Raw genomic sequence first — 17,747 nt, forward strand, 5'->3', positions numbered from 1 at the left:
CTCTGAGCAGACGGTCTTCATCTTCTCCGGGTGGTCTTCAGCGGGGCGGACCGACGGTGCGCACGTGTGTCTTGTTTTGAGTCTTTTCTTCGCTGTGCGTGAAACTTGGCGGACGCGATTGGCTTGCCAGTTTCAGAATTTGAGATTTCTCCGGATTCTTGTGTGGAGATCAGCTGTGGTCGTTGAACAGCACGAAAGATGTCTTCAAGTGATTCTAGTGACTATGAAGAGATGGATGCGGAACCGGTGGACGCAATACCGTGTGTATTCTGTACAGAGGCTTCGTCAAATGATCACGAGCTCATTTCTCACTGCGCGGCAAAACACGGTGTTCAGCTGAACAGCGTTTTCGCGCGGATGAAGGACGTATTCGACGTGATCAAAGCAATCAACTATTTGAGGAAAGAAAAGCCTTCGCCGGAAGAGTTCAGCCTGCTGTCCAGCGCGCAGTCGCCTCCCTGGAGCGATGACAAGTATTTGGAGCCTTCCATCCCTAACGATCCCCTTCTCAGGGTGGATTTCGAGCGTTCTCAAGATCATAATCATGACGAGGACTCGATGAACGATGTTGCTTTCCTCCGGGAGCAGCTGGATATCGCTCACCAACGAATCGTCCAGATGCAAAAAACAGCACGAGTGATTCTCGACGGGAGACAAGGACAGCCCGGGGATGTCAAAATATCGAGAGCCGTTGGAGATCTCAAAGTCTCCGAAGATTCAGGCTACATAGATTCATATTCGCAAATTGAAATCCATGAGACAATGTTGCAGGACAAGCGCAGAACAGAGAGCTATCGGGACGCGATCGTAACGAACACTCCGATGGTAAAAAACAGAGTCTGCCTCGATGTCGGCTGCGGTACCGGGATTCTCTCGATGTTCCTGGCTCGAGACGGCGGAGCTTCGAAGGTTACCGGCGTCGACTTCTCTGAAATCATTTACCACGCGATGGATATCGTTCGCGAGAACAAGCTCGAGAATATCGTGCATCTGGTCAAGGGAAGACTTGAAGATCTCGAGCTCGAGCCAGCTGATGTCATCATTTCGGAATGGATGGGCTATTTCCTCATTTATGAGAGCATGCTAGATACGGTCATCGCTGCGAGGGATAAATATCTCAAGCCCAATGGAGTGATGCTTCCCAACAGGGCGAACATGTATCTAACGCTCACCGACGATATGGAGCTATACAAGCAGCACGTGGCGTTCTGGGATGACGTCTACGGTTTCAAGATGTCATGTCTGCGTGAACCCGCAATAGCTGATGGAGTGGTGCGACAGCTCGCGCCCGAGTCCATATGCGGCAGTACCGCGACGATAAAAACCTTCAACTTGTACACTGTGACCGTTGCGGATACCATGTCCTTCCGATCCCCGTTCGAATTGAAGAGCGAGCGAGATACGACAGTCACTGGTCTCGTGGGTTTCTTCGACGCGTGTTTCGACCTACCGCGGAAGGTGGTGTTGAGCACCGACCCGCGCGGAGAACCTACCCATTGGAAACAAACTACATTCCTGCTCCCGGATCCCATAAAAGTGTCTGCAAACGACAAGATCTGTGGTACAATCTGCGTCGAACGGTCTCCCCGTGACCGGAGGGGACTAGAAATCTGCATTGAGCTCGACGGTCGCCCTCCCTTGAAATATCATCTGTGAGCGGGTGATCGTTGTAACTAATTTATACATATAATAATATCTGTATGAGCACGGCTTCACTATAAATGGAGTTTTCATTGGCCAAGCGCGAGGGGGGTTGCGAGTAATTTCCTTCCCGTCGAGGGGACTTCCTTTACTCGACCAATCTGTGACCGCGAGCAGACTCCCATCGTTTCCCCCTGACACTTCTGTCGATACGAGCTGCACAGGAAAATATTCAGACATGAATCACCTCCGTTTATTGAGGATATCAGAACAGTACAGCCCGGATGTGAGTCATGAGCCCATGGGAACGCCCGGTATTTCGGCACTACTTTGGGATATAACGCATTTAATGCACTTTTTCAGACGCAAAAAAGTTAATCCACCGATCCGAGGAATAGATTCCTGTAAGAAAAATAGAAGCCTCCATCGATTATTATCCAGGAAGCGTACCCTGGAGCAGGGGGCTTATTTTAGATGACAGGGTGAACTTGTCTCATTCGCGGCTCGAATCGATCCGATTCATTGTTCTATCTCTGCCGACTCCGCGAGTCGCTTCTCCGTCTATCTACATCAGCGATGATTCGTCCACAGTTTCGCGCTTCTGCAGAAGGATATCCAGAGACTCTCGGCTCATGCCGCTGACTCAGGGAAACGTCGAGGGTAATGTGTAATTAATAAAATCAGCTGATGCCCAGATAGTCGTCTATCTGACAAACATGAGGTGGCCTCGGTGCGGGAAGGGGTAATTCGGACTTATGACTACTAATTGAGATTACGGATCAGTGAGGATCACCGTCAAAAGCCTTTCTCAAGGAAACTTGCATGGGGGATCCTTTATCCGGGATTGAAGAGAAGCACACAGCGGGGAGCGTGAGTTTGTTCTGGGGCAATTTTGAGGTATCTTGGAACGGTCGGATCCGCTCACAAGGAGTCTATAGGTTCAATGGCAGAGTCGAGTCGAAAACATCATTGATTGTCCTTCCCGCAGACATCATTGAAGTCTCGCACAAGACTTGTCAGGCTGTACCTACCCGCAGTGGTCTTCGCTCAGATGTCCGATCATCCACTGATTCGGATGATCGCTGCCGCTGTCGGAAGATATAGCTCGAATATTATTCCGATGAGTATCACTCAATCTCTAAGCGTTCCTGCGAATGCAGGGAAAGACCACCCCTGATGAAAACTAAGAATAGTCTGCAGTGCTTGACATTTATGACAAAAATCGCTAGGCCATCCCCTAGATCCAAAACGGTATAGGTAGGTAGCTAATTTTTTCCTAAATCACCGCGAAGAGCTTATCTCGTCGGCTAGTAGATCTACTGCTTTCACTCCCGCAATTATTTCATCTTAAATCAGTCAACGGAATGCAGAATCACAAGCATTCGCAATACTCGTACATAAATCTTTCGGATAACTCCATTGTTCAGTTCCAAGCGAGAATCAGACTTTCTGAAATATGAGCGGTACAAAAATATCGATTCGCCGAAAGTATTTTCTGGAAAAGTCACACAAAGTATACAATTTGTTCAGTCGCATGTACAAATGTGAGTTCACAGAAGTTCAGAATTCGGGAACTTCCCTTTGGAATGAGAGCATTACTGGAATTCAACACCGCTCTTTCGTGATATCCATGGAATGAGTTGAGACTCGAAATAACTCGGAGTAGAATCATCGTCCAGAAGGAGACATTCCTCCGTGGGAGTGTCACACGGTTCGCAGGATTAAGGGGAGACCCTTCCTCCTCGGAGGATCTGATCTCCGGACGTCACAATTATGAGGTTCCTTCGAGATTCTTCCGGCAGTGCGGCTCCGAAAGCCACCGATTCAAGCGGATACCAGAGGATCTTGCTCGATCGATGCTCCGGCATTCACTGCTTTCATCGCTTCTGCTTTCTTGGATTTTCTCCGGCTCCTTATAATTAGAGGTTCCAATGACCATAATGATGCCGAAGCTATGCAGATGACTCCCATAGAGAAGAAGAGTCCATCGTAGTTCCCGAAAGTGTCCTTGAAAACACCTAGAAAGTGAAATCAGCCCATCAGCAACGAAACACTCCAGGTCATCAATCAAGAATGAGCATACGACCGGGTGGATTAGGCATATTTCATAATAGGTAATCTGCACTATCGGATTATATAATTTAGGGCGGCTGAGTCGACTCCCCCTCACTCGGGACAGGCGTATGATCTTTTTCACGAAATACACTAACCGATAAACGGTGGCCGGAGAAATCCGGTTATACCCACGAAAAAGTTGCCAAGACCGATTGCGAATGGGACCTGGTTTTCAGAAATATTCTCTTGGAAAATTATCGGACCGATGAACGAGAGACCACCCGTCAGCAGACCGTAGATGAAGGCTATGATGGCGAACCACAAGTAGGTCCGCGTATACGGCAAGATGAAGCATATGACGCCCATGGCAACAGATCCGATTATGAGTAAAGCTTTCGTCGTGAGAAAGTTGTTGTAGGTCAGCATCCCTGCAAGGAGTAGGGTATTTAGCGCGTCACAATGTAGGAGGAAAATCAAACGATGTCCGTGGACAAACGTGAGCCGTGAAGCCGCTCGAAGTTGGTAGGAGAAATAAGTGGTGTCCAATCTATTTGTGTGTCGCTTCCCGGGACCCACCCAAAAATATTCCGGGCACCCTTTTCGCTCCATGAGGCGGTGCGACGCAGTGCGTGGCAACGAAATACCGAGAAGGGCTTTTGATTCGCGACGCGAAACCTATTCATCAGTCTTCCACTCTAATGAAAGCTCGTCGAGGGCTCCTGTCGTGAATCGCTCGAGGGGCAGACACAAACAAAATTCACCCGTTCGCCTGTTCACCCAAGCTTCCACTCTCCGAGAAGTCAACGGCATTGCATCCAAGGTCGACGGGAGTTCAACGAATTTGAGAGTGTCAAGCCGCGAGAGAGTCATTCTGGCTCATGGACATGGCTTCTTTTTCCCAAAACGATTTATTACAAACCTGGAAGCGGTTTACTGATCAGGTCCGATATGCCGAAGATCGTCATCAGAAACATGGTGTCGGAGCGTTGAATTCCGCTATCCATCGCGTAGTCCGTTATCACAATGAAAACCGTGACGTATACGAAGAGGAAGCAGACTTGGGAAATAGTTATCAGTTGAAAATAAGGATCCAGAAAAACGCTCAGATCCTTCTGGAGCGTTTTAATGCATCGGACCAGAGGCGAGGATTTTTCTTCCTTTTTTTCAGCAACTGCGGATGTAAAGAAGTCGAAGGCTCAATTCGACGCTCATCGAATCGCTCCGACTCGTAGAATCATGAAATCGCCTAATTGATTACTGCTCCAATTTGACACGGCTGTCTGTGGAAAATGCAACAATGCCTGTCGCTAAGCCACAAACGGGTTCCGAACTCACACTTGATGCTAGGTTTCACTGTCTGATCGAACAGAGATCCGATTTCGTCTGAGTTCCCGATGCGCTCCTCGCGCTTGCCTCGCTTGACTCCGTCCCGAGCAACCTCATTCGGCCTACGTAGGAAGAGGGCGCCGAGTAGCGCGTTCAGGATCAAACCTGTCGGAGCGTGAGCGAGAGGCTAAGAGAACTGGTAGAAACTTTTGCGAATACCTTGTCTCCGCCGTTGCGGCTTGGCGGCTCTTACTGCAACCTCATCAGAAGCGGAGGAATTGATTACAATCACATTGATGAAAACAAGCACGACAAGTTCACTCGTTTTCAGGGTTTGTCATTAGCTTAGTCAACGTTCGACTCACCGCCGTAGATGAGCATGGCGCCGCGGAGGTTGAATTCTTTAACGAGCCATTCGAGCAGGAAAGGCCACACGAACGATCCAACTGACGATCCAGAAAAGGCTATCCCGTTCGCCTGGGGAACGATACCCGGTTTTCATCCATGGGGTATTGTCTCGAGGGCGAAAGTTACGTTCGCGACTACTCACCAAAGTACGCTGCTCGGGAGGGAATCTCTCGTTCAGGAGAACCGGAGTGAGCGTACACGTGAGCCCGGTTCCCAACCCATACAGGAGACCGATCAGGATCACAAAGTAGCCGACGTCGTAGACCCAGTAGCAGAGCGCGCAAGATGCGGACGCTATGAAAATTCCCCATGTTACGATCGCTCTGATCGATATAATTTTCTCCATCAAGCCCACCACCGGTCCTGTAAAGCGCGAGAAAGCTTAGAACATCAGAAGCTTGCCGCCGAAGACCGACGATATCTTTTCATGTTTGGATAGAATATGTCATGCATGTAATGGACACCGCAATCGCACGCTCTGTGACAGGATCATCGCTTGGCTTGAGTCTCTGGCGACGAATGCTGGTGGAATAGATCGGAATATAAGAAAGTGGTCGCCTCAAATAGGGTCTCTCAAGACTTTCTCGACTATTCAGTGATTCATCAAGAGTTTCGCAGCGATCCTCGCAAGGCGGAAAGGGACTCGGCGCACGATGCACCGCAGCATCGCCCCGACGTCGGCGGAGAACAGAGCTGCTCGAGCGGAACCCGATTCCGATGAAGTCGACCTTCGGAGTTGGATTCAGCCTTCATCGGGGTCATTGGCTCCGCTCTTCCACGAGGAGCGCCTCTCACATTCGGAATCTGAGGGCAGGAGGAGGACGAGGGATTCCATGACTTGCGATTCAGTCTCGAAGCACAGTCATTCGACGAGGAAGGAAGGAATCAAATATGAATTGGGACGTCTCCTCCTGAATATTGAAAATGATAGCTCAGATCTCAGAAACGCTCCGACGCCTCAGCGTTGGTCTCCAGCTCCCCAAGCGCAGTTGTCCAAGCGGAAATCTTTCACGAGGCGCCCTCATCCGCGATGACAGACGACACGAGCGCAACAACGAGCTCCATCAGACGTCAGCTGCTATCCCGGGGAAAAAATCACGGTGGAGGCCCAGCCTTCTGAGGTCAGACATAGCGCTCTGGAACCTTTCCAAGGTCTAGCGAAACATTGAGCTGCTGAATCGGAAGAGCTCCCCATCTCGGAATGATTTTTATCCCATGGATATTCCTGGCAAAGATTCGACTACTTTTTCGCGAGAATCCCGCGGGGCATCGCCTCAAGAGATGACGTCATCAATCTTCGACGATCAAACTATGTCTCGGTATACGAGAATTAATCCCTCATGAACGAGATGAGGGCGCACTCGAGTCACAAGTGCTGCGAGCCCCCTCGAGGACGGTAGGAATGTAAGTCAAACAATGTCCCTACTCGAGGGTGCTCAATTTCTTTTGGTTTGCTGATGACCTAGTAATAGGTTTTGTTTCTATCCGCGGTGGAAAGTCGATAGGTTTCCTCGAGTCACTGGGTCAGCGAGCGGCTGCCGAAAAAGCTTCAAACCACCAAACCATGTTATCAGAATCTCGAGAGGTTAGAGAGGCCGGTCGACGAGGCCGCAATAGTTTAAGATTCATTCGAAACCCACTTCGGAATAATCGCCGTCAATGGATCGAGAACAAGATATCGTCCTGTCTTCGGTGGAGTCAGATTTCGAATCCTCCGCCAAAGTTCCCCCGTGACTTGAGTAAAGGGAGGTGTTCGGGGCATTCCTGTTTTTCGATATTTCATTTTAATTACGCATCGATGCGAAATACTGTATTGAGCCTGGTACCGATGTACCCGGTGGATGGATAGAACACAGGCCGAAATTCGGGCTGTCGGCGACGACGAAGACTTCGGTCTTGGCGTACTCCGGCTTTTCAAATAAAAGTCAGTCCGTCGGTCTAGGTATCCGAGCGGAGGCGACATGCTTCATCGCGGGCAGACTGACGCGTCCTGACATGTCGAACGCAAGCGAGAGGCTACGCGCGATCGTTAAACGGCTCAATCACAGAAAATCGGCATGCGCGTCTCTGCTGGGCACCGGTACCGCCGCGGAAGATGGGGATGTCACTTACCTATCATACAAATCGAAGCTCCCGCCAGCGACAGAGGCCACGAAGCGACATCGTATGAGCAGTTGAACGTGGTGACCAATTCGACGTAGATCAGCGCACCGGATCGGAGGAGTCCGAAGAGACAGAAATTTATCCAAAACACGCACGCCACGATAAATTCATTTTCGTAGCGGCCGCACGTCATCGTGCGGCGGGGTTCCTATTCGCGAGAGCAGAGAGTACGAGAGTCGAGCAGCTGGCGATAGAGCCCAAGTGTCATTCCGGAGAAGGCGCGATACCGAGCGTGGCTCCTCGCGCTTCACTGACAGTCGCTCGCTCGGTCCCTCCGTCCGTCAGTCACGCAGTCAGTCAAGCACACACGTGCTCAGTGTTCCTTCCGACGAAAGTGAAAAAGCACAAGCGGTGGAATACCAATGATGCCCTCGCAGCCCACCGGCATCCTTCTCTCTGCTGAGCGGCAGCGGCGACCGCGGCTGCACTGTAACAAGCAGCGATCCTCACCCGCCTCCACGATTGACTTTCACTGTCGGATTGAGACAAATGAGAAAGAAGAACTCTGCTTCTTGCTTGGTCAGCAACAGTCGCTGACCTGCGGCTCGCCCACAGGCTCCTTTCGCGCTCCGTCGGTGGATATCAGTGATTCAGCCTTCGTGTCATTGCGATGCCGGAAAGTGGAGCAGCGGGAGGATGACGTACGGTAGCAGCGATTTCCAGTCGGGATTCCAAGTCAAAACGTCGCAGCAACATGAACACCGACAGAGGAGCTCCATAAACGGCGCTCTGTTTTCGTTTCTCTTCCACTCGCTCCCTCTGTTATTGAGGAGAGCGCCGGGTCAGTGACAGTTGCACGATTTTGACGTCGCATCGGTTGCTTCTCTCTGTCGCGAGCTCCAACGCGGACCTTACGCCGAGCTCCGGCCAGAACTGTCTTTCGCACAGTGGGTCTGACCCTGTTTACTTGGTGACTGTCAGCTTCGAAACCTCATTTCAATCAGGAAGTGTCTCTAGCGGTTCCGCCACCCTTCATCTCCTGCGGATGGAGAGGGTCCCGCCACCCGCCCGCCGGAAGGTCCCGTGTTTACGACGATCGAGCCGGGACAGCCCGCCATGTGAACCTCAATAAAAATCTCGGTACATCTGTCGTCCTCCGGGAAAATGAGGAGAAAATTCGTCCCTGGTGTGCCTCGGGGGAAGAGGCTGTTCCTCGATCAATACGCGCATAACGTATTTTCCCCCATCTCCCCCAGCCCCTTCGACTGCTGGGAGAATCATTGCCCTGAAGCTCCGATGCGATGCCTCGAGCCGAATCGAACGATGGCTAAGGCTAAGATAAGATCTCCATTAATCAGCGCCGGTGAGAAATATCGATTACTGTGCAGTGCGCGGAGCGTGAGTATCCAGAGGTCGAAAAAAGGGGAGCTCAAACTCCGTCTTGAGAATTGAGAATTTTTCAAGAATCCTGTCAAGCCATTCCGACGCTCCTGCATCAGATACGACAAGGGATATCATTGCTGACCACCTGCTATCTCACAAGCTCGGAACTCCATCCGAGGAGAGCATCTCTTGGCTCCGGACATCTCAGTGCTCAGCAAGGGTAATGTCTTGCCACACTGACTGGGACCAGGCACGTGTTTGATTTTCCTCTCCACTCATGGATCCGATGGCGCCACCTAGCGGTTACTGAGGAAACTGCGAAGTCATAGCATGGAAAAGTCTCGCGCATTGAGTTCCGGAGAATTATTTCCGTCTTCAGAAAAACTCCATAAGCTGAGCAATGAAATCGAGATACCCTTACGGAAAAGTTGGAAAACACCCCATTTTTCCCGATCCGATTCTTCCCCTGAACCGAAGGCGGATGGCGAGCGATGGCGCCAGTCCAAGGGAGCTGGAGCTAAGTATGACAAATTCGATTCGACACGACAAAAGTTCACTTTTCCTTAACCTCGTATCCGGGTAACGATTAAAAAGTTCGTGATGACAGCGTGCGAGTCCTCTATCAGGCAACAGCGGAGGACCACTGTGAGCGTGCGTACCAAAGAGTGCGATAGTCTTCCCCGAAAGTCTTTCATTTTCTATTCATGTACGATCGACATCGTCAAGCAGCCGCTCGCTCTCACTGGGCGTTCCGCGTGTGAAGACTCGAGATCGTGAAAAGGTCTTTTCACGACACCTCACAATCAACGATGCAGCTCAGCTGTGCTGCTCTAGGGCTATCAAGGATCCTGACCCACTTTCGAAAATCCCGAAACAGGCTCGAATTCACCAGGATAGCATTTTCGGGGTACAATAAACTCCAGGATAAGGATTCACCCGTGTTCATCGCTTGTCCGAGGAAAATTCTTTCGGCCAGGCAATATATCTCCGCGAGAGCTCGACACCTGCGATCAGAACACATCTGGAGCTCAACACAATGACTCTCCAGATAGGAGGGGAAATGGCCGGTGCTCCGGAGGGGAATTTACTTCCAACCGTTCATGTATCCGCAGTTATAGGGGGTCTTTCAGTACGAGCGACTCCAGGAAGAGCTGATTGATCGCCTTCTCGACGGGCCGTCAGTTTCCGACTCATTGCAAGTATGAAGTTTCTTCCTCGAGCGCAAGTGGAATGGAGAAATATAATGGTGCTCTCCGAAACCGTCCGAGGAAGCTGCCGTACTGCTTGGCACAGAGCCACCGGTGGTCCGCGCAGAAGTCCCTACAGATGTTCATTTTCAAGGCCATGCCTCACCGGCCCATCTGAGTAAGAACTCAATATTCCGTATTCGTTTCCAAGCGCGCCTGTCTTTCTCTCCCGGCACAGATTGTGTCATCATCGTCTCTAACAGGAATTCACTATTCTAATTAGAGCTCAAAGCATCTCCTCTTCTCAGAGGGGGAAAACGGCTGTCACACATTCGGTACACATCTGTATGCTCATATTGACAGGCCGATATCCTCAACCTGAGTAAGAGGAGAAACAAGAAAAATGAATCATGAATCATTGATATAATCCGGAAGACTCGAGGAACAGACATCGGCATCTTTGGTAGTTTGCTCTTTGTCCATGGTAAGGCTTCTCGACGACCCGACACTGTTCTCGCATCGTGAGCGGCGCGGCTCCGACTTCAGTCGAAGGGTTTGATCCTGAAGACCTCCAATACGGCAGCGAGAGCCTTGTCATGGAGTTACCCCGGAGAAGATTTGACCCAATGCCATCGCGCACGTCACCGCCACAAAAAATGAAGCCTCAACAGAATCAGTTTTGAGGATCTTTGCGCTCAACCCTCCGAACGTCTGACATGAGGTGTTCCCGGTTAGCTCTAGGGGCTCCCGCCGGATTGTGAAGGCCCGCGAGTGATGAGCTCCAATCTGACCTAAGCGATCGCCACTCGACAATATGTCATCCGTCTCCGAAATTGACCTCGCAAAGTGGCAATATATTCCGTCTCCTGCCGAATGTTGGCGCCGCGCCAAAAATAGCAACCAACCGCTATTCTTATCCTCCCCCGAGTACAGGCTGTAGCGTAGGTGGAGTGAAACCTTGAGGGTGATTTCCGAAGGAAACATCGTCTGCACTCTCCTGTTTACAGCTGATACCCACACTCCATACTGACTGAGAATATCCTTGCTCGGCGGCACCTGGCTCAGCAGAACTCCTTCTCCGGACCGTTCCGATGACGCAACATGGGGAAGAGCATGAATTGGAATCGAAAAGTTCGTCCCGGTCCCGATGGAGGCAGATCGAATGATTTTCGAAGCACAAGGGCGGGGGAATTAGCCTCCTCGGAAAAAAGGAAACTCCGTAAAAATTTGCAAATTCTGATTTCTGTCCCCAAAGTCCGGAGGCCGGATATCGGTAGCAGCAGCCGAGCTGCCCTGCCTCCTCCATGTCGAGAACAGCCATCAGCCGTCCATGACGACGACGCAAGCACTGATCCTTCAGCTCGCTGGCCTGCATTCGGGCTGCGGCAACTCTGAGTCGAGAGAGACAGCAGAGAAAAACAGATGTTCGCGATTTCCGGTGGATCGTTTCCATTTGACCATCAGGGGGCTTCCTGGAGACTGTCGAATATCCCCAGATATGATCAGAATTCTGCCGCTGCATCATCATCGAATAAAGCATGGGGGGTCTGCTCGAGGTGCGCGGGTTGCAAGCGATGCGCAGTCACCATTCAGTCGCTGGGCGAAAGTTCCATTTTCTTGTTGACATCGCCCATACCCATCGAGCTCTGTTCTCTTGGCATTTCCTCTTTCACGGCGATCGTGAAGGGTTGAGAACAAGGAGGACACAACGTTGTCCGTCAGGTAGCTCCAGGCTCCAGCTGAGTTTCGTAGCAGACGGCTGTCGGCGAGGACCGCTTGTCCAATCGATGCGCGGAGAGACATGCGCAGAGAGTGCCTTAACTCTGCGACCCACTGGCCTCCGATCGCGGAGTCGGTCTCGAGACTACGAGCGGTTGGCATGGCTTCGGGAGGTCCACATTGAACGTGCGCACTTCACCGAATAGGGAAGCATCGACTCATTGATTTGTTTCCCGGAAACCCGGTAAGCTGAGCCCTGATTTCGGCCTCGATCAACGAATAGAACACCAGCGGAAAATCATCTGCTCCCGCGACTCACTTCGAAAACCGCGGATATCTCACTCAGAGAAGTAGAACCCAACGGCTCGACGTCTCAGAATTCATCGAACACTAGGAGTTTGCCCGGTGGAAGTGCAACATGGCCGGAGCGAAATTTTCTCCTCGAATCGTTGTGGACAACGTCAGCGCAGGAAATTCTATCGACTGATGCAGCGGCCTCGATGGGCCACGTCGGTCATCAGCAGTTCTTGACGAAAAAAAAAGCTCGCGACGGACCTGCAAACATGAAACGAAAACAGGAACAGTCGACGGCCACACAGAAATCCCTCCACGTGCAAACGCTTCCCCAATGACCGGACATGGAGTCCACGGACCTTTCGAATGCCCAGTGTCCGGACTGGATGATCCTCGACAATGAAAAACTGTCCACAGCGAACGGCTTATCAGGGAATGCCGTTGTTCCGGATTTGCTGAAAAACGCCATCGACGAAGAACTTGTCGTTCGCTGCAGGCAGAAACTCTCCACGGAGTTGCAAGACAATAGCATGTTCCTAGATATCAAGGCCGACTTCGAGGAGTCCAATGACAGCGTTGAGGAGGCCACACAAGTTTGTTACGTTGACAGCCAAGGCAGATGGGTCGTGTGTCATTTCTCTGTGCTGCCGAAGTGGCTTCAAGATAACGACTTCCTCCTCAACGGACATCGACCACCTCTGAGGTCCTTCAAGGCCTGCGCAAAATCAATGTTCCGCGTGCACACGGAGACCGGCAACATTTGGTCGCACCTGATCGGCGCCTTCATGTTCGCCTTTACGGGATTCGGATTCCTAGCGTCGCAACCGATGAAATTTAGTGAACAATTGGCTTTCGCTGTATTCTTCTTCTGCGTGTTTCTGTGTTTCTTCATTTCAACGCTCTATCACACGATGCACTGCCATTCGAAGAAAGTCAGTCGTCTCTTCAGCCGTCTAGACTACTGCGGCATAGTGAGCATCGTAGCCGGCTGCTTCACGCCATGGATTCATTTTCTATTCTGGTGCTCTCCTTCAATCAAGCTTTTCTACATGGTGCTCGCGTATACGCTTTGTACACTGACCGTCATAATTACGATGTGGGAGAAGTTCGGTCGATCCCACTACAGGTCGATGCGGGCTTGCGTTTTCACGGGGCTCGCGGTGAGCTGCTCGATTTTGCCCGGCTCACACGGTATAAAGATCCACGGATTCAGAGGGGCTTTCATCGATCTCGCGTTCGGTTGGCTGCTGGCCATGTCGGCCGTCGCCATGATCGGCGTAGCTTTCTATGCATTGCGAATTCCAGAGCGTTTCGTACCGGGAAAGTTTGATATCATGTGCCACTCGCACCAGTTTTTCCACGTAGCTGTGATCGTCGGAGCTTACGTGCATCTTCATTGCCTCTGCCAGATGGCGCGCTATAGGCACCACGGTAGGGGAGCGACGTGTCCCGCCGACGAAACGAAATGGTGGTTCACTCCCAAGATTTGAAGAACTCGAATCGGATGGCGTCTCGAAGCGAGACTCGACTACGAATCCGAGGCTTGCTGTGCAATGCACTGCTGACTACGCTAGTCGTTAGGGGAACAGTTCAACAATCAACCGATGTCGTAGGTAGCTAGGAAAACAAATTCACTATTCCATTAGGTTCTGTACATACGGGGTCGGGACCTCGAGAAAGATGTTTTTTGGTCGCTGGCAGCAATGACCGTCGGAATGAGCACTACTGTCTTACAAGGGGACTCAAGTTGGCAGGGCAAGCTCAAAACAGTCTCTTTTGAAAATAATGTATCACAGTGGTTCTCGAGAAGGATCCTCTCGACCCCGGGCACATGCTCCCGAATACAATCAAGACGATATCAGCATGAGCGCATGGGACTATAGCAAGCCTATGCTCTAGGCGAAAGCACAGGAGCGCAAGAAGCTTTTTTACGGGCATTCCGGTAATGCCGGCGAGCAGAAATCTGACAATGGACGTCCAATACAAAGCCTATACATATACATACGCTGACGACAACAGCGTCGGCTAGAATTAGTGTAGCGAGTCAATGCAGCTTCGAAACTCCGACAAGCATTGCTACGTGTCAGCGTGAACGTACAGGAGTACGGAGGCTCCGCTAAAATAAGCCGAAGAGCTGCTGCCGCGGAATCATCGGTATATTCGGACGATCGATCCGGACAGAGGGAGCGGAACGGAATTGTGAGTCTTGTACGTATCCCGCATCGCAGAAACAACACCTGAATGTAAACTAAGGAGACTGATCCAAACTTCCGGTCAAGGACTGTCTGCCAAGCAATGCTCAAGGGGTTTCACTTGCTCTTGCACAAACCAAACGCGTCGAGCGTTCTCAGTGATAAGAATTTTGAAGGATCCATAGACTGCGCCGTCGAAGACATCGTGCATGATCGGTCGCAGTGAGCTGAAGAAGCACCATCTGACGTTTGCCTCTAGATGATTCTCCGATTGTTCGAAAACGCCCGATTCTAATTCGAAGACTACTCGAAATCTCCGGAAGTCCGCGTGGTGAAGCGCTCCGGATATCTGCTCTCTGAGGAATCGCTCCTTGTCCATTGTCAAAGAGAAGCGAAGACTCAGGGAGTAATCTCCGTATTCATTGTGAAGATGTCAGTTCGTCGAATAGTGCAAGCATACCAAAAATAATTGGCGGTTGTGAATCTTATCGGGATCGGATTCTTGAGGAGACGACGCTTTGTTGATGACTTGTTGTGGAGTTCTACCTCTCTGGAATTTAGGCCTTGCTGAATAAAGAAACCACTTTAGAAATCTTTATAAGGAAAACACAAACAATCCAGTCGGGTATTCTCTTCCTTCAACAATTGATTAAATATCTCGCAGTGGGACATCTCATGGAATATATGGAATCTCGCCGGTCCACTTCTCGCTCGAGGGCCCAAGGGTGAGGATGTTTATTGCGGAATGGTGATTGGAGCTCTCATGTCTTCAGCACCATGCAAAACTCGAGGGCGGATTGATGTTGCTCTTCCGCCTCGCGGGAATGCTCCCCCACGTACAGCGAGGGGAGCGAGCTCGGGAGCCTCATTCGGTCATCTCTACAGACCACGGCAATATCCCGATTCCCGTGAGACTTTGCGTTACTACTTTGCGTTGTATTTGTATCGTCTTGCGGAAATAGCCAATAGTACAAATTCCCACGATTTCCGGGAAAATATCCTTCGTCGCACAAGCTCGTCGTGATTTCCTTCGTAGGGTTTGAGGTCAGGGTCGGAGAGGATGCGGCATTATCATTTTTTCAGGACCGAGGTGGCTCCAATGACTCTGAGGAGCACTTGAACTTGGGAACTACGCATTAGAGGATGTGCGAATCGAGGTGCTCTGTCGTAAATCGACGGTTTCGCCGGACGGATACTGGACTGGCCAAGTCGGAAAGGCCAGCCTCGTGCAGGACTCGACGAGGTCTCTAGCTTCGTCCGCTCAGGGCTGAGATGGCGTGTTCTTCGTTCTTCCGTTCTCCTTGGGGCCCATCAAGGAATTCTTCATTCCATGAAGTTCCGACAGTCTGATTTCAGCTAAGACTCGGGATCGGGATTCACCGCAGCGCTGATCGTGCCGCAAAGTGCTCCCTTAATCCCGAAATATCCGGCCGATTATCAAGAGTCGCATGTATCATGGAGGAAGCAGAGCATCTGGAATAAGCACATTCTCGAACCATTGCGCACCGTCTCTTTTCTGCGAGGCATGGAGAAAACGATCTCAGATTGAGGATCCCGCTATGGAGGCGCAAGCATGTCGGATGGATTTTTGCGGCTCGTCTCGCGAGTTTCGCATTCCTCGCAATGAAAGACTCCGAAACCGGAGAACGATAGAATTCAGCTGCGAAATGTCGCAAGCTGCCCCACGTCCTCATGCGATTCACGTGGGATCCACTAATGAGCGTTTGAAACGTCATGTCTGGCCAATCGACGGAAGTCCTCCGCCAGTGGAACTTGCGAGTTCTCTCCGAAGGTCGGGATTATGCTCCGACTCTCGGGGACGGAGAAACGAATGCCAGCCGCCATATTTTTGAACATGTGCGGCGTTACTCAGCTCGTAGGCCTGATCTCGCAACTGGTCAGGAGATTGACGACTGCCTACACTCGGATTGAGAGGATCTTACGCTCAAATTAACGATGACCTCCCATCGCCAAGACGAAAGCGCGACATACGCGGGCGTTTCCATAGGTTTGAAAAATCACTCCTGTGGAGACATCAGGAACTGCTTTTCTCGACCCTCCATCATGTCAGATAACAGACCTCGGACTGGATCGTTTTTGTCACTTCCTCACGGACAATAAATACCAAGATTCTGGGTCAGAAAGGCCAAGCCACGCCTCTATTACATTTGCCTCCTTCGGGGATGGAGGCTTTTCGTGAGCCGCTCAACGCGACGTCAGATCCGTAACCGCGTCGGCTCTTCGCGTCGCTCTCTCGCTCAGTCGTCAAGTTTTCGCAAACACTTGGATTACGAGTTCCGTTAGCAGCACTCGGTTCGGAGAAACTTTGTGGTGAGGGAGGCTTCCCGCTTCCTTCGAGACGTCACGCCGTCCTGACAGAACGGTTTCAGTTTTTGCCTCCGGGGGATCATGCCCTGACCTTTGTGGGAGGAGTTTCGTTTGGGTTGCCTTGGAGAGACTCTACTCCTTACCAGCCTAAGAAGATAAATACAGATGCGAGTCCCCAGAGACATTCATCCACTCGTCACTCGTCAGGCAGTCCCTCCCACTAGATCCGCGAATCACGAGCTCTGATTGGACAGATTTGTTCTGTCATTCTCAAATTGGGTCTTCAAGGATCGACCCATTTTCCCGGCTTGTATGATTCTGAACATCGGGACGAACCATCGAAAAGAAAGGAGTCCTATGGTACGAAAGCCCGTTCCGAGCGGGCGCTGACGAGCTGTCACGATCCGGTGACAAAGAACGTGTACGAACGTCAGGGCCAACGGGCCCAGACTCATTGTGGAGGAAATGAGGGAAGCTCAATGAGTTCTGAGCCTCAACCAAACTCCGAGACGTATGAGGGGCTTCTTCTTCCCTACCAGACACTAGGGGGGAGGGGGGCTTTTCACTTCATGTGTGCGTTCCAGCGGATGCTTACGACCTGCATTTAAGATTTCATAATGAGGAAGTTTTCGCGAGTAATCTACGCACATCCAGAAATTGTCGGCTGGGCGAGCAAGCCGAATGGTACGGCTTCCTCTCCTCCCATCTCAGACACTCGATTTACCAGAAGTGCTTCGCGAAAGGGCGAGCTTAGAGAGAATGAGCGACGGCAGCGTAGGATGTCTTTCGCGACTAAGGATTCGATTCGGATTCTGAGTTGACCTCGGCGAATCACTATGTCGACCTTTGCAGTTCCCAGAGAAGCCATTCTCGAAGACCGCTCCCGATGTCATCCGGAAGGTTTCCTTGTAAGTATGAAAGCTACTGGAGGGATTCACTAAGTTAGTAATCTCTGAAGGCGGAGACTCCGCCTTCCATCTCGGACGCTCTCTTCGAAACGAAACTCCGGCGGGACTCTACCTCTTCGAGAACGGAAATTGTGGCTGAGCGCTGAGCCTCCGGCGACTCTCAATGATTGCCGTGCTGCTCAGTCACTTGGCGACGATTCGAG

The 17,747-nt window shown here is 51.2% G+C and overlaps 2 protein-coding genes across 2 annotated transcripts; one reads left to right on the forward strand and one right to left on the reverse strand.

The window, feature by feature from the left end:
- Positions 1–198: 198 nt before the first annotated feature.
- On the forward strand, positions 199–1,692 carry Art3 (arginine methyltransferase 3). Its single transcript, XM_003741655.3, has one exon. The coding sequence runs from the start codon at positions 199–201 to the stop codon at positions 1,654–1,656; it is 1,458 nt and encodes a 485-aa protein (XP_003741703.2). The 3' UTR covers positions 1,657–1,692.
- Positions 1,693–3,465: 1,773 nt separating this feature from the next.
- On the reverse strand, positions 3,466–15,835 carry LOC100902210 (monocarboxylate transporter 12-like). The gene is made up of 9 exons (XM_003741695.2): positions 15,805–15,835; positions 15,632–15,718; positions 7,543–7,698; positions 5,573–5,793; positions 5,388–5,499; positions 5,032–5,187; positions 4,616–4,867; positions 3,852–4,124; positions 3,466–3,659 (listed from the first exon to the last, which is right to left on the reverse strand). Exons 1-9 carry the CDS (start codon positions 15,833–15,835, stop codon positions 3,466–3,468), a joined length of 1,482 nt encoding a protein of 493 aa, XP_003741743.2.
- Between the last annotated feature and the right edge of the window lie 1,912 nt (positions 15,836–17,747).

This window comes from Galendromus occidentalis, unplaced genomic scaffold (genome assembly GCF_000255335.2).
Source record: "Galendromus occidentalis unplaced genomic scaffold, Mocc_1.1 scf7180000077191, whole genome shotgun sequence".
Taxonomy (NCBI): Eukaryota; Metazoa; Arthropoda; class Arachnida; order Mesostigmata; family Phytoseiidae; genus Galendromus; species Galendromus occidentalis.